At 58.2% G+C, this 13220-nt stretch overlaps 1 protein-coding gene across 1 annotated transcript in view; it reads left to right on the top strand.

Moving 5' to 3' along the window:
• CAMTA1 (calmodulin binding transcription activator 1) overlaps nt 1-13220 on the top strand; it is a 689419-nt gene that overhangs the window by 582317 nt on the left and 93882 nt on the right. Inside the window, exon 7 of the mRNA XM_087820144.1 lies at nt 10731-10884. Within this exon, the coding sequence (XP_087676270.1) occupies nt 10731-10884 (154 nt within the window). The remainder of the gene's footprint in view (nt 1-10730; nt 10885-13220) is intronic.

Here is a 13220-nt window from a genome sequence, read left to right as displayed (position 1 = left end):
GAGGCAATTGGACAGTTCATGTTAACTGGGAAGTCCCGAGGTGGACCGGCCTGAGGCGTGACTGGATCCAAGAGCTCAGTCAGGAGCATGGGGGCTTCGTGTCTTATTCCCTGGGTTCTGCCTTTTCCGTGCTGGCTTCATTCTTGGATTCCACATGCTGGCAAGAGATGGCTTCTAGGAGACTAGGCGTCAGCATCCCAGGTTCAAGTGCAGCAGGAAACATCACCCCTGCCTCCTAGGGGCCCTGGCCATGTCCGGGGATTAGTTCTGATTGTCTCTGGTTGAAACTCATGCCAATCACCGTGGCCCAGAGAATGCGGTGCTCCGATTGGCTAGCCTGAGTCACATGCTCCACCCCTAGACTGAGTCAGGAAGAGGTGTTGTTCCCTAAAGAACATCTGGATACTCTCATCACAAGAACACCAAATGCACTAGAATCCTGCCCAGCTTGCCTCCCATTAGCCATGTGGCCGTGAGCCGGTCACATGGCACCTCTCAGTCAGAGGAGACTCACATAGCCCATGGGGACGGTGGCACATGCCCAGCTTCCTCCAGAGCTATTGCGAGGAGCAGATGGACAGGAAAGGCTCCAGAGCACATCAGTCACTCTGGAGATGCCTGGGTGACTCATTGGTGCCATTGTCATCTGATGCGGTCGACTCACTGCCTAATAGGGCACAGTTCTGAGTGGGCACACCAGCTCCGGCGGGGCCTCTTTGAGGCTGGTGAGAAAGGGGTCACGTGGCCCAAGTGAGCAGGGAGGCTGTGTGGCCTGTGGATTTGGTTCCCAGGAGGAAAAGGAAGGCTGAGGAGTGGAGTCTGCCGCCTTCTAGACCTGCTCGCCCGGCGTCTGTGCGGCCAGCCCTGGCTGCCACCCCCAGCCCCTGCTGGGCCAGGGCTGCATGCCTGAGCAGAGCCCCTTCCCTAGAATTCTGTAGCCAGGGAAAGGCCCAAGGTTTCTTATCTCAGGGCTGGTGGAAGCAACTCTCGCAGTGACTTCTAAATAACAAATGAGTTCAAGGTGAGAGCAGGAGACAGACCAATAATCTCATCCACACTCTGGCCCCACCAGCTGCAGGGTGGTAGCTGCCTGTGTCCCGGTAAGTGCCTGGCAAACAGGACACCAGGGGCAGACACCGAACACCCAGCCGACCCTCCCAGCCCTGGATCCCACCCTGGTGGGGGCACCAAGCATCGTGGTGCCTCCTGGATCTGGGTCCCAGAAAGAGATGACCCCGACATCCTGATCTCTTTCTGTAACTCCTTAGGGACCAGCCATCCAGAAACTAATGCCACCCATTTTAAAAATCTCTCTCTGTTTTTCAGCCTGTGTCTCCCATGGGATAATGAGTCTCATCCATTAGCTGCCCAATGTGCAGAGTTTATTTGTGCTAAAATTACCTCCCTGAGCTCCAAAGGGGACCCTTATTCTTAGCATTCGGGGGTCCGGAGGAAAAAGCACGTTCACCTCCTTTCCCCCTTTCTGACCTAAAAGACTTGAATTGCATTTCCCCTTGGCTATTTCTTTCTGCCAAAACCAATCCTACCTCAGCTTTCCCATGGCCACCCGCCTCTCCTGACCGCCCCTCCCCCGCCCATCTTCATCGATCCAGGTCTCGGTTTGCAATGAAGAGCCTTCGCTGCTCCATTTGCAGGTCCCGGGTGCGCCCAGTTCTCCAGGCGAGGGTCTTTCTAGTTCCACTCACGGCTCTGGACAGGGGCTTCCATGAACCCAGGGGTCTTCCTGGGCTTGCGGCCCGGCACTTGGGTCCACCAGCCCCCGAGAACAGTGTGCTCCTCTCTTCCCAAGCACACTGCCTTGCACTTCACCCACAGCAGGGTCCTTCTCCACCCACTAATACGACCTCATGAGACCCTCTCCTGACCAGTTGCAAATGACCTGGCACTTCATTGCTTATAAAAGTTTAGTGTCATCTGCAAACATGGAGATTTTATTGGGCGTTTCTTCCCCCTGATCACTTAGAACAATTATAAATAAGGCAAGGCCTGGCCCTGAGCCAGCGCGAATCTCATGGCTTATATTCATCCATCCAGGAATGTGCCCACCCCACAGGCGCGGGTGGGCGGCCAGGGCTGGCTGTAGATAAGACGTTCTCCCCAGCAGCATGCGTCTAGGTGACTGGCCTTTCTGGGGCCTTGGGGAAGCCCTTCTTCAGAGGCTACCGAAAGCCTGGGCGGATGGCTCCTCTTACAGGCATCTTCATCTGCTCAGGGCGGCTGGTACTCTCCTTCCCTTCCGCATCCCCCACGTGCCCCAGATGCGGCCAGGACTGTGCCAGGCAGGATTTCCCACAGTTAGTGTGTTTCTCCTACATCACCGTGGGCAGAAGAGGGCAGAGCCGGCCAGCCCCCCAACCAGCGTGGTTCCCGGAACCCCACAACAGGTGGAAACTGTTTAACTCTATGCCCGTGAGTGGAAAATTCTGGTAATTGTGTAATAGCAGCAGCAGCAATGGCAACACTCAGCAATCACCCAGGGTTTTTCATCTTCAGACCACTTTACCACATTAGCTAATTAAGTCTCCCAGCCTCCCTCCGAAGCAGGGATGGGCTGCGGCCCAGACTCCCTCTGGTGCCCGCGCCTGCTTAATGAGGGCGTCCGGCTGAAGGGCCCTGCTGGGCACCGGCACGGAAGGGAGAGGTTGTCTGCGTCGCCTGCCACGCGGGGCTGCAGCAGGGATCCCGGTACCCCACAGGGGATGCAGGCGGCTCCCAGGGAGCACACAGCTCACAGCCGCTTTGCCTACTACTGGGGGCACCAGCCCCCCCTTTTCGTTTCTACTTTTTTCTTTCCCTTTTTGCTTTCTTAACCACCCCCAACTTTGGGGATCTGGGTTTGTGCCCCCCTCCCCTGCATCAAGGTCCTCAGTTCCTGGCTATCCCGTCCACCCCATCCCACACCCCTGCCTGACCACACAGGGTGTCCTGTTGTCCCTTGCTGTGAAGACAGGACTCTGCTATCATGGCTCTGCCCTGAGGAGCTCACAGACCAGCCCAGACATTGGGATTCCAGCCCCATCCCTGCTCCCACCAGCTCCCTGCACCCCGCAGGACCCGGCAAGCTCCCTGTACCCATTTGCTCCGGCACAGATGCTAGCTGGGCTGTGGCTGCCCAGGGCACCAGGGCTGGACACAGAGCCCTCCATCCACCATGCAGCGAGTTCCCTCGAAGCCCCAGGGTTCCTGGTGGAGATGCAGGCGGCTCGGAGCACAGGGCTGGGTTGAATCGTGGAGTCCTGAGCAGGAAGAGTCTGCAGCTCTGGAGCATATAGCAATATAGCACCTGAACCCTGGGTCTGCAAGGACTAAACTAAGAAACTTAGGTGGAGTGTAAAAGTGAGGACAGGGGACACAGCTGACACTCAGAAAGTCATCTTTGCAAATAGAGGCACCCTTTCAGAGGTGTGTGCTGGGGGTACAGGCACTGCCCTGCTCCCCAAGGGGTGTCCAGGACACGGCGGTGATATCTGGCAGTCAGCACACAGGAGCCCACGAAGCTCCCCTTCCCATCTGTGCCCAGGGAAGAGAGAATAGGAGGGAGGCCGCAGCCTGCAGGGCCGGCACATCCTCAGACCTGAGCAGCCAGGCCACCCACCCTGGCCTTGGGGGGGGAGGGGGCACAATTCTTCCTTTTCCATTTCCCTGGGCCTGCGTGACCCTCCCCCTGTCTGCTGGCAGCCATCAGCAGGGCACAGAGGGAATAGAACTGAGCCTGCCAAGGCTCCATGATGGGCCTCTTTGCCAATGGGCACAGCGACCCATTTCATGCCTTAATCCAGGGCAGAGGAGAGGGGCCAGGCTGCCCGGGCAGCTGGAGCACGGGCCAGAGCATCATCTGTGCCTTACGGTGCAGTGAGGCCCGCAGCCCTGAGCCTGGTAGCATTCACCCTTCCCTGGCACATCCTGCCTTTCTCTCTGCCCGCTTCGCGCTCCGTTTATGGGCGCCTCCCCATAGCTGCAGCACCCGCGTACCGGGAAGGCTCTGCCTCCGAAGACGAGGTGCGCGGGGCTTCCAGAACCTGCAGAAATGGTGCTAACAGGCCAAGTGCAGTAGGAGCGCGGCTCCCGGTGCGAACAGCGCCGGTTTCCGCTCCGCTCCCCCCTCCGGGCCCCAGCGGCAAGCGGGGAGGTGTGTGGCACCATTACACGCTATTATGACTTTCTGGGTAACGTATACATTTGCACCACCGCACGGCCCCACGCCTTCATTTTTCATGAGAACTGGCACGAGATTAATGACGGGGCAGAGGAAACGGAACACCGTGCCGCTCTGATTTATTGACCACTTAGCGCTGATGAGGCTGCAAACAAGAGTCAAACAGATGTTGCAGCTGCATTTTTCTTTATCAAAACCAACAGCTTTTTGCATTTTAACCACTTCTTGCACTGCTGTCCCGCTCACCCCTCAGGAGGGGTGCTGCCTCTGGGTCTCGTCCTTTCCAGCAGAGGCGGAGGACTGGGGCTGTGGGACCCCCAACATCCGCTACCCTGAGCCCACCCCGACAGTGGCCAAGAGGAAGACGTGAGGTCCCCCATACTCTTGCTCCGGGTGACTTGGGTCCCCACCGTGGGTCTCTGCTAAAGGGCACGCCGCTGCACCTTCACCCAATCCCAGGGCCTGTTGTACGCACCCCGGGTGGGCTCAGCATGTGGAGGCACAGGGCCCAGCCTCCCCCTGCAAACTGGAATGCCTCCCCCCTCCACCTTGAACTAGGGACGTACTACTGAACACCATCCAAGTCGGCAAGGTCGGTAGCCTGGCATGTGGGTGCCAACCGCCAGCCAGGCCCATCCTGCGCCCCTTCCTGACTCACCTCCCTCCCAGCAAGGCCAAGGCCAGTTGACCGTCTCCCCCATCTTAAGGAGCAGACACTGAGGCTTGGCCAGAGTGGAGCACCCACCCCTACACCTCCCCCCGCCCCCCTTAGAAGCCAGAAGCCACAGGAGCTGTGGGATCTCTCTCCAGGTTGGACGTCAGAGCGAGATCTCTGGCGGAAAGCTTGGCACCCACCACCTCAGTCTCTGCGCCACCCCACCCACCCACCCACCCACGGCTGCCACCAGGCTGGGCTTCCATCTCTCTGCTGTGCCTTTGTCTGTTTCCCTCTCGCCCCCTTCCTCCCTCCTCTCCCTCCGGCCCCGGCCCTGGCCTGAGGTTTAGGCCTCCAGGTCTGGCTTCTGCCCTGGGAGCTCACCCCGCTTCTCCCTGGCTGGGGCTCTGCTAGGAGAGCCCGTGGGAGCGGTCAGGAGACTTGGCACAGTCCCGCCCCACCCGCCGCTTTCCTGGCATGCTGGGCCCCGCTCGCCCAGCCCGGAGGGTCTGAAATCTGTGGTGTTTGTAGCAGGATTAGTCCGGGTCGCTTGACCGTGATTGGCACCCCGGGCCACCACCCCTGCTGCCTACCCCAGCCCCTGAACACCCACACAGTAGTTGCCACCCTCTTGGAGGAGTGGAGCGAGTTGCCCGGCCTTGTTCAAAGTGGTCTCCCTTCCTCGGCTCCCGCCACCTGTCGTTAAGATTAAATTGCCAGGCAGTCGCTCTGAGCCCCCCGTCCCGCCTGGCCAGTTGTTCATCAGCCTGCTCTCCCCGATCTTCACATGCTCAGCCTTAGAGATGGGAGGCTGCCCTGGCCCCCAGGTCTCGCCGCGGGGACTCCCGCAGCCTGGGATACCCTGGTGAGGGAAGGACAAGCCTGCACTTGAGGGGAGACAAATCCCCCACCCTGGCCTCTCCCTCAGCCCCAGTCTTTCCAGAAGAAAGCCCCACCAGGGTGGGGGATGCTTGTGTGTGGACAGTGCACCCTATCAGGGCAGAGGCTTCCCTAGGAGTCACGGTCAACTGAAAGCAGCTCAAATGCTGGGTGAGCCTCCAGCTGGGCCAGGGACGGGGCCTGGGGGAGGGGGCAATTCTTGGGCATCTGAAACCCCCCCTGCCCAGAGCCCCAGAGCACTGGCAAGGGCTCCTGTTTTCCAGTAACTGCTGAAAGTGTTTCCTTTGGCTTTGAACTCTATCTGTGATTCCCAAACTGTGTTCTAGGGAACACTAAGGTCCCCAGAGGTGCTCAGGTTCGTGGTCAAATAAGCCTGGAAAGCTTTCCTGCACACATGGAGATCCTCCTGCGCAGGGTGCTATCGAGGCTCTGACAAGTCCTGCAGTAAAGGAACTGGTTAACTTTGGCTGCGCGTTTGCTCTGCGGAACATTCTTAACCTCTCCTGTGCCTTTGGGTGTAAGGGTCCTCTGCTTGTCCTCCTTACTCCCATCTGTCCCCATGGGTCAGGTAAAAGACTCTGTCTGGAAACTGTGTGTTAGGAGACAACTGAGTTGGGCTCCCGGGAGGTGTCTTCCCAGCATCATCAGCCAATGAGTCTCCTGCCTGAAGGTCCTGGCAGCCTGGACTAGGTTGATCAGCAAATTCAAACCTCGAATTTCCAGACAGAAAGCTGAGTGGAGACGGCTTAAGGGACCTGCTGAGCCTTCCTTGAAGGGGCTGAGGGCTCCTGGGCCCCCTCAGGTGCTGGGGCAGACACCTCCTCACATGCCACTCCTTCCCTCCTGTCTGTCTGTCTCCCAGGAAGATGTACCTGGTGGGAGGGGGCAGGATCCTGAGAGCTGAATCAGCAGGGAGGAGACAGCTGCCCGACACCACCTCCCCCCCCCCAGGTCAGCGCCCTGGGCCTGCTGGTTGGCCTGGGCCCTGGGGCAGCTGGCTGTCACCCGTCCTCAGCATTCAGCAGGTGGGACAGAGCGCCTGCTTCATGCCAGCCCTGGGCTCAGGGAACCTGCGTGGACAGACAGAACACGGCCGGGGAGCTCATGCTCTGGGTGGGAACACGGCCAGACAAGCAGGAATTGCTCAGAAGTGAGAGATGGCGATGCGATGAGCGCTGTTGGGAAAGCAAAGGGGCGGCGCGGAGCAGGGCCGGCGCGGGGCAGGGGGGGCACTGTGTTTGAGAGATGGCCGAGTGAGGTGACCGTGGGAGGTGGCATTGAGACAGACTGGCGCGGGGCTCCCCGCAGCAGCCTCCTGAGGGTTTGTTCCCTTCACAGATGAGGAGCTGGAGGCACCAAAAGGAGAGAATGGGGCCGCCTTGTCCATAGCTCTTTCCGGAAGGTTCTGGAACTTCTCTGAGATTTCCCCTCTACAGCCCCAGACCACCCCACTGGGCTCCCTCCCCCAGTCCTTTAACACCAGGCCAGGCTGCCCGGACTTTCAGGGGGTTCATCCTCAAGGGTCAAGTTCCAGCACCTTCATGGAAATTCCGTAGCACAGGGAGGAACCAGTGGACAAGTTCTTGTCCAAGCCCCACCCACAAGGCCTGTCCTGGGTGGTGAACCCCACAGAAGACGAGGCGAGCTGGCTCCACAGCCGCCCACAGTCGAGACTCTGGAGTCCTGGTGGGTCTCCCGGGCGGTGTCCCGGCCATGTCCCCCGAGCTGGGCTCCACCCTAGCCTCCCTGCCACCTGCCCCGCCCGGCCAGCAGAGCAGCACTCGGGGGATCTAACGGTGTTATGAGCGCTCCGGGAAACTGATAAAACACTGGGACTCTATGGCTGATGTATTTTTCTTCCAAAAACAACCAATAAAACGTACAGCTAGTGAATGAGATTGAAACATTGCCAAGAAGCGATGTCTGCCCCAAATTTCCAAAAACACCTCGATCACTCTGTGTCTTAAAACCAGCCCCAAGCCAGGAAGTTGGTACTTAAAATTCAGCCGGGGATTCTGAGCAGCAGGAACTACAGCCGGGGATGGAATCTGTGGTTAGGACAGAAACTGTGAAGCTGCCTGCTTCTGCCTTTCCTAATCCCAAACCGAGTCCTCTTGAACCTGCAGGGGCTGGGACTTCCTCCCAGTTGTATCAGGGCTGCTAAGAGGCACAAGGCCCAGAGTGGGGCTCCGAGAAGGGGCCTGGTCCCTGATTCAGAAGGACCAGTGGAGGATTGGAACCTCTAAGTCAGTTCTAGATGTGGGGCCCCGACCGCTTGGTCTGTGAACCCCTAACAGGTGGTGTTGCTGTGCGTTGGGGCATTTTCAGGGCTGGGGGATGAGATACCGCAGCCTTCGTTGAATTCTCAGAGGCCTCAGACCCAGAAAAAGTTAGAGCCCACCTTGCCTCTCAGTCTCCTAGCAGTGCCATGTTCAGAAAGGCCGCCTGCCCTTCATGGGCCAGAAAACCAGAGCCAGATGTCAGCTGCACACAGTCTGGGAAGGGGAAGGACGGAAGGTCCAAAGTCAACCTAATTCAGTTCCACTAATGTGAAATGAGTGGTGGTCATCGCCGGATGCTGTGATAGCTCCGGGCGTTGCCCCTGAGGTTGAGGGGATACAGGAGGCATACAGACTATTAAAAATATGAAACCTATCTCCATCCTGCTGTGGTAGAGATACAGAGGGTGAGGTATCCGGGAATGCTTCCTGGAGGAGGGGGCGAGCCTTGTGCTTGTCCTCAAAAAATAGATGAAGGCTGGTTATGCAGAAACAGAGCTGGTCTCTGAAGGAAGGGACAGAACTTTCTGGAATAGGAGAGTTTGGGGTGCTCTAGTGCAGGTATTCCTGGTTTGGGGGTTTCAGTGCATGGTGAAGGCGACCCTTGGCTCCCAAGCCCCTTCCTGTCCTACCGCCTTGGTCTCCCACAGCCTTTGCCAGGCGCTCCGTGGGGCTGTGGGGCAGGAAGCTGCAGGTCTTTCCTCTCCCAGGCGGCTGACATCCCAGTGCCCACCTGCAGGCCCAGCTCCTGCTCCAGGAGCTGGGATCAGAGGGAGCCTTGGGGGGCCTGCTGGCCCAGCAGCCCTTTGATCCTTCCTCTGTCTTGCTCAGCATCTGCTGCTGCCACCTGGCCAGGCACAGGCTCAAGCAGGAGCCCCCATCAAAACGCAGCCTCCGTGAGGCCGTGTGCAGGTCAAGGAAGACCACAGGGCGGGGACTCAGGTGTACCCTTCAGGTCTCCTGGGCCACCTCCCTCATGGGCACATAGCACAGATGCTGTGAATTTGAGGTGGGAAAGCACTGAGATCAAGCAAAAAGAGGCCACCAGGTGTCCTGGCAGGACCTGAATTTGGAGTCAGGACCCTGGCTTCAGGCCCAAACTCTGTCCCTCGCAAGACACACAGCTTCTGGCAAGTCACACCTCCTCTGTGTTCAGTCTCCTCCGTGTAGCCAGAGGGCGCCCTGCCCTGCCCTGCCCTGCCCTGGGCACTAAACAAAATAGTGGCTGGAGGTGCTTTGAGAGAACCCAGTGCGGCCGGTGTCAGGGATCATCTTCATTAAGGAGCGTGATTACCGCCATCCAGAAACGCTGCCGCTAAGGAGAAGGCTCCTGGCCGTGTTGATTTAATTTCCTGGTTAACTGAGCGTTGGCAAGAAAAAACCCTATGTTACAACCCTTATTGAAAATCTTTTTAAATTCCACCCGTCGACTTTTCTCGCACTGGTCACGTGTCGTCTTGAGTCTATTTATTAACGCATCGATCGACTCACACATTCATTTATTACACCTGCTCTGACCATATCCCAAAAGCTGGCTGCAGACCCAGCTCCTCCAGGCTGGGGTCCTCACGCCCACCAGGGCCTCGTGGTCAGTGCCAAGCAGGAAAAGCAGAGGACACAGCTCTGGGAAAAGAGCACAAGAAGGGACCTTCCAAGTGGCTTTTTCTGTAGTTTCCTGGCACATCTCGATATATTGTCACAAGTTTCCTTGTGGTTCAAGAAATACCTTCTGATTGGGGTAGAAGGATTTTTTGGGGGCTTTCAGCTGTGTTCTAAAGTGACATGATTGCTTTTTACCAAATGTGTCGGGCCTGATGTGGCCAAAAACCAGCCTTGCCTTCCAGGGACCACGAAAAGCCCCAGAGGGCACTGAGCTCTTTGCGTTGAAGCTGACACCCCCACAGAGGCCCCTCGGCGTGTCACTGTCAGAGCTGGTGGTGGACAGAAAGGGACCATGGGCATTTTGAATTGAGTGTGCTGAGAAGAGGCTGACCCCTTTCAGTAGAACCATTTGGGGACAAACGGTGCCTTCAGAGGCTCCCCACCGAGAGTTCTTTCCATTCTGAAACCCCAGCGAGGTTTCTGAGGCCAGGTTCCCAGAGGTTGAGCGACAGCTGCCTCCTGCATGACACTTGGAAGGAACTTGATGAGGGGCCTTTTTGCAGGGGCAGAGGGACACCCACCCTTAGACGCAGGACGCCTTAAACCCTGGGGACTCCCTCTTCCCTTGGGAAGGGCGGTGATTCCTGTCTCGGGGATGTCAGCGAGCTGTGGCGAGGACGTGTGTGGAGCACAGGACAGGCGGGGGCCCTGGGTGGCTGCGGGCATCAGGTCCTAAGGTCCTAGGGTCCGGGAGGTGGGGCTAGAGGTGCGTTTGCCCTCGCGGGTGGTCCTTCGTTACACAGGAATCACACCACGTACAGAGCGGCGGTTCTTACCTGGGTGCAGTCTCGCCCCCCAGGGGACATTGGGCAATGTCTGGAGACATTTCTAGCTGTCAGCATAGGCTGGGGTGTGATGGCATCAGGCAGGTAGACGCCGGGGCCGCTGCTAGACACAGGGTGGCCCCCACAGAGAACGATCTGGCCCCACATCGGGGCCCGGAGGTTGAGAAGGCCCGGCGTGCGGACCCACAGCCCGTCTGTACCTGCAGGGGGGACCCTGGGTGCACCCCATGCCACCCTCATGCTGCCAGTCTGTCTCTGTGCTCTCCCCCCAGAACCCCGACATCGTCCTGGTGCACTATCTCAACGTCCCGGCCATCGAGGACTGCGGCAAGCCCTGCGGCCCCATCCTCTGCTCCATCAACACCGACAAGAAGGAGTGGGCGAAATGGACCAAGGAGGAGCTCATCGGGCAGCTGAAGCCCATGTGTGAGTAGGCCGCCGCCGGCCGGGTCCTGCCCATCCCACTGGGAGCCCCTCCACTCGGCGACCGTGACGCAGAGATCTAGCTTTGATGAGGTCACCCCACCCCCTTTCACTTGACCCTCACGCATGCTCCCTACATGACGGGCAGGGCACAGAACGTTGGGCCCATGTTACAGGTGAGAAAAGTGAGGTTCAGAGGCACAGAGCAACACGAGGGAGGAGCAGAGCCAAGAGAATGGGGACAGCTGTCTCCTGGGTGGCAGACAGGAGAACGATGGCAGTCGGGGAGGAAAAGGCCCGTGAGGCCCAGGAGGGCTGGCTGAGGCTGGCTGCCTCCTGCCCTCGGCCCATCTGCTCCTGGACATGAGGCCTCGGCTCCCAGACCAGGTGGCACATGGACAATGATAATCGAGCTGGATTTCATTTTGTCAGCAAAGGGACGCTCTCTGAAGCATCTGTCAGGTGCAAATCACCGAATGCAAAGCTCCGAGTGAGTCCAGAAAGCCATGCCTCATGACAGGACCTCAGAGATCGGGTCAGTGGGTCCCTCGGAGCCTGTGCCACCCTCGGAAGTGGGGCTGCAGGGAAGAAGCCATTGGGCACCATATACAGGGAACAACTGAAATGTCCTTCCCTGGAAGGAATGAGTGTCCCGTCTCTGGGAGTGTCCAAGTTGAGGTCAAGTGGCACCTGCAGTAACCAGCTCATCTTGAGAGTCCCTCAGTGCTCAGATTGGGGGATGGCCCCTAGTCCCGAGACTGGGGGTGGGGATGGGGGTCAGGAGGGACCAAAGGGTCTGTATGGGGAGGGAGGCCGACAGTGCAGCTGGCCCAAGGGCTGGACTCCAAGGTGGAGCTCACTCTCATGTCACCCTCCTGAGCCAAGTGCCCACGGGAGGCTCCGGCCAGCTTGCCCCTGCTGCTGCTGCTGCTGCCACCAGGAACCTAGACCCAGGTGGCCCAGGGGCCTTCTGGGCTCAGGCTGTGTCACCTCCCAATGAGCAAGGGGATTAAGCTCCATGAACTCCAAGGGGTGGAAACCTGGCCTCTGACACTTACCTGGAGGGGCCTGAAGGCCTGTTCAAAAGCCTGCAGTGCGTTGAGATTATGTAAAACTACAACAAACTCCCCATAAATCTCATAACCCCGGGCTCTCCGGGGCGGGGGTCAGGAGCAAGCGGCACAGACACGCAGGACGCACGTGTGAGCGCGGGTCTGGTCAGACGCGTACAGCCTGGAAGCGCGGCCCAGGGGGTTGGGCTGCAGTCGACGCTCTCGGTGCCGAGCAGGCTGGGAACACGCAGGGCACGGCCAGCGTGTTCGGGGAAAGCGGAGGTGCTGGGAGCCAGGAAGGCATCAGATTTGGTTCCAGAAGCAGGCGTGCCACCCAGCGCCGGAGCCAAACACATTAGCTTCATCACATTTTCACATAAATCACATCCCTTCAAAGACTTCACAGTTTGATTTCCTGATGTTTCCCAATTTCTCTGCCCTACAGCAGAGTTGTCAGTGGTTTAATCAAAACGTTGTGCTTATCGGTGGTGAAGGGAAGCTCGGATCCACAGCCTTTGCCTCACCTGCCGCAGGATGGGGGCTGGTTGTGCTTCAGCTTTGGGGGTCTCACAGACACCACCGAGTGAGCCGGATGGATCCGAGAACCCCAGCTTGATTCTTCCATCTGTGCCCTTTGGTCCCATGGGGGCTTCCCTTCAACCTGCAGTCTGAGGGATGCCTCCGCCAGATTAAAAAAAGAAACAGAGAAAATGTGATATCTGATTGGAATTCCCCATATGTTTCCAAAATGCTCTTTTGTAATCCCTTCTGTGGTAGTTAGAACATGGGTCCTGCTGCTGTGACAAAGACCAAAAGACTGGTGGCTTAAATAAAATAGAAGGCCCCTTCTCTCTCAAGTGGCAGCTCAAGGTTGGTGTGGCAGCCCCCGTGTCAGGGATCAGCCCTCTGGGCTCCTTCCAGCTGGTTGCTCTGCCATTCCTCGGGGGTTGCCCTCTTTTACGTGGCCCAAGATGGCTGTTCGAGCTCCAGCCATCACATCTGCATTCCAACCAGCAGAAGCGGAGACACGAAAGTAGAGGGCAATCATTTTCCCTTTAAGGACAGGACCCAGCTGTTGCACACACTTCTATTCATATGTCGTTGGTCAGAATATGGTTACCCCTGGTTGCAAGGGTGTGGTATTTTGCTGAGCACAACCATCCTAGCATACATTGGGGAGTAGGACTCTGCGTGTGACTCACTCGGGGCTAAGCGGAGCTGAGCTCAAGCTGGGCGCCCCTGTAGGACCTCAGCTGAGAACTGCTCATCTCGGCTCAAGGCCTGAGG

The sequence above is a fragment of the Miniopterus natalensis genome, chromosome 9 (assembly GCF_054644295.1).
Source record: "Miniopterus natalensis isolate mMinNat1 chromosome 9, mMinNat1.hap1, whole genome shotgun sequence".
Taxonomy (NCBI): Eukaryota; Metazoa; Chordata; class Mammalia; order Chiroptera; family Miniopteridae; genus Miniopterus; species Miniopterus natalensis.
Note: the sequence above shows the minus strand (reverse complement) of the source record. Positions and strands in the feature narration are given on the sequence as shown.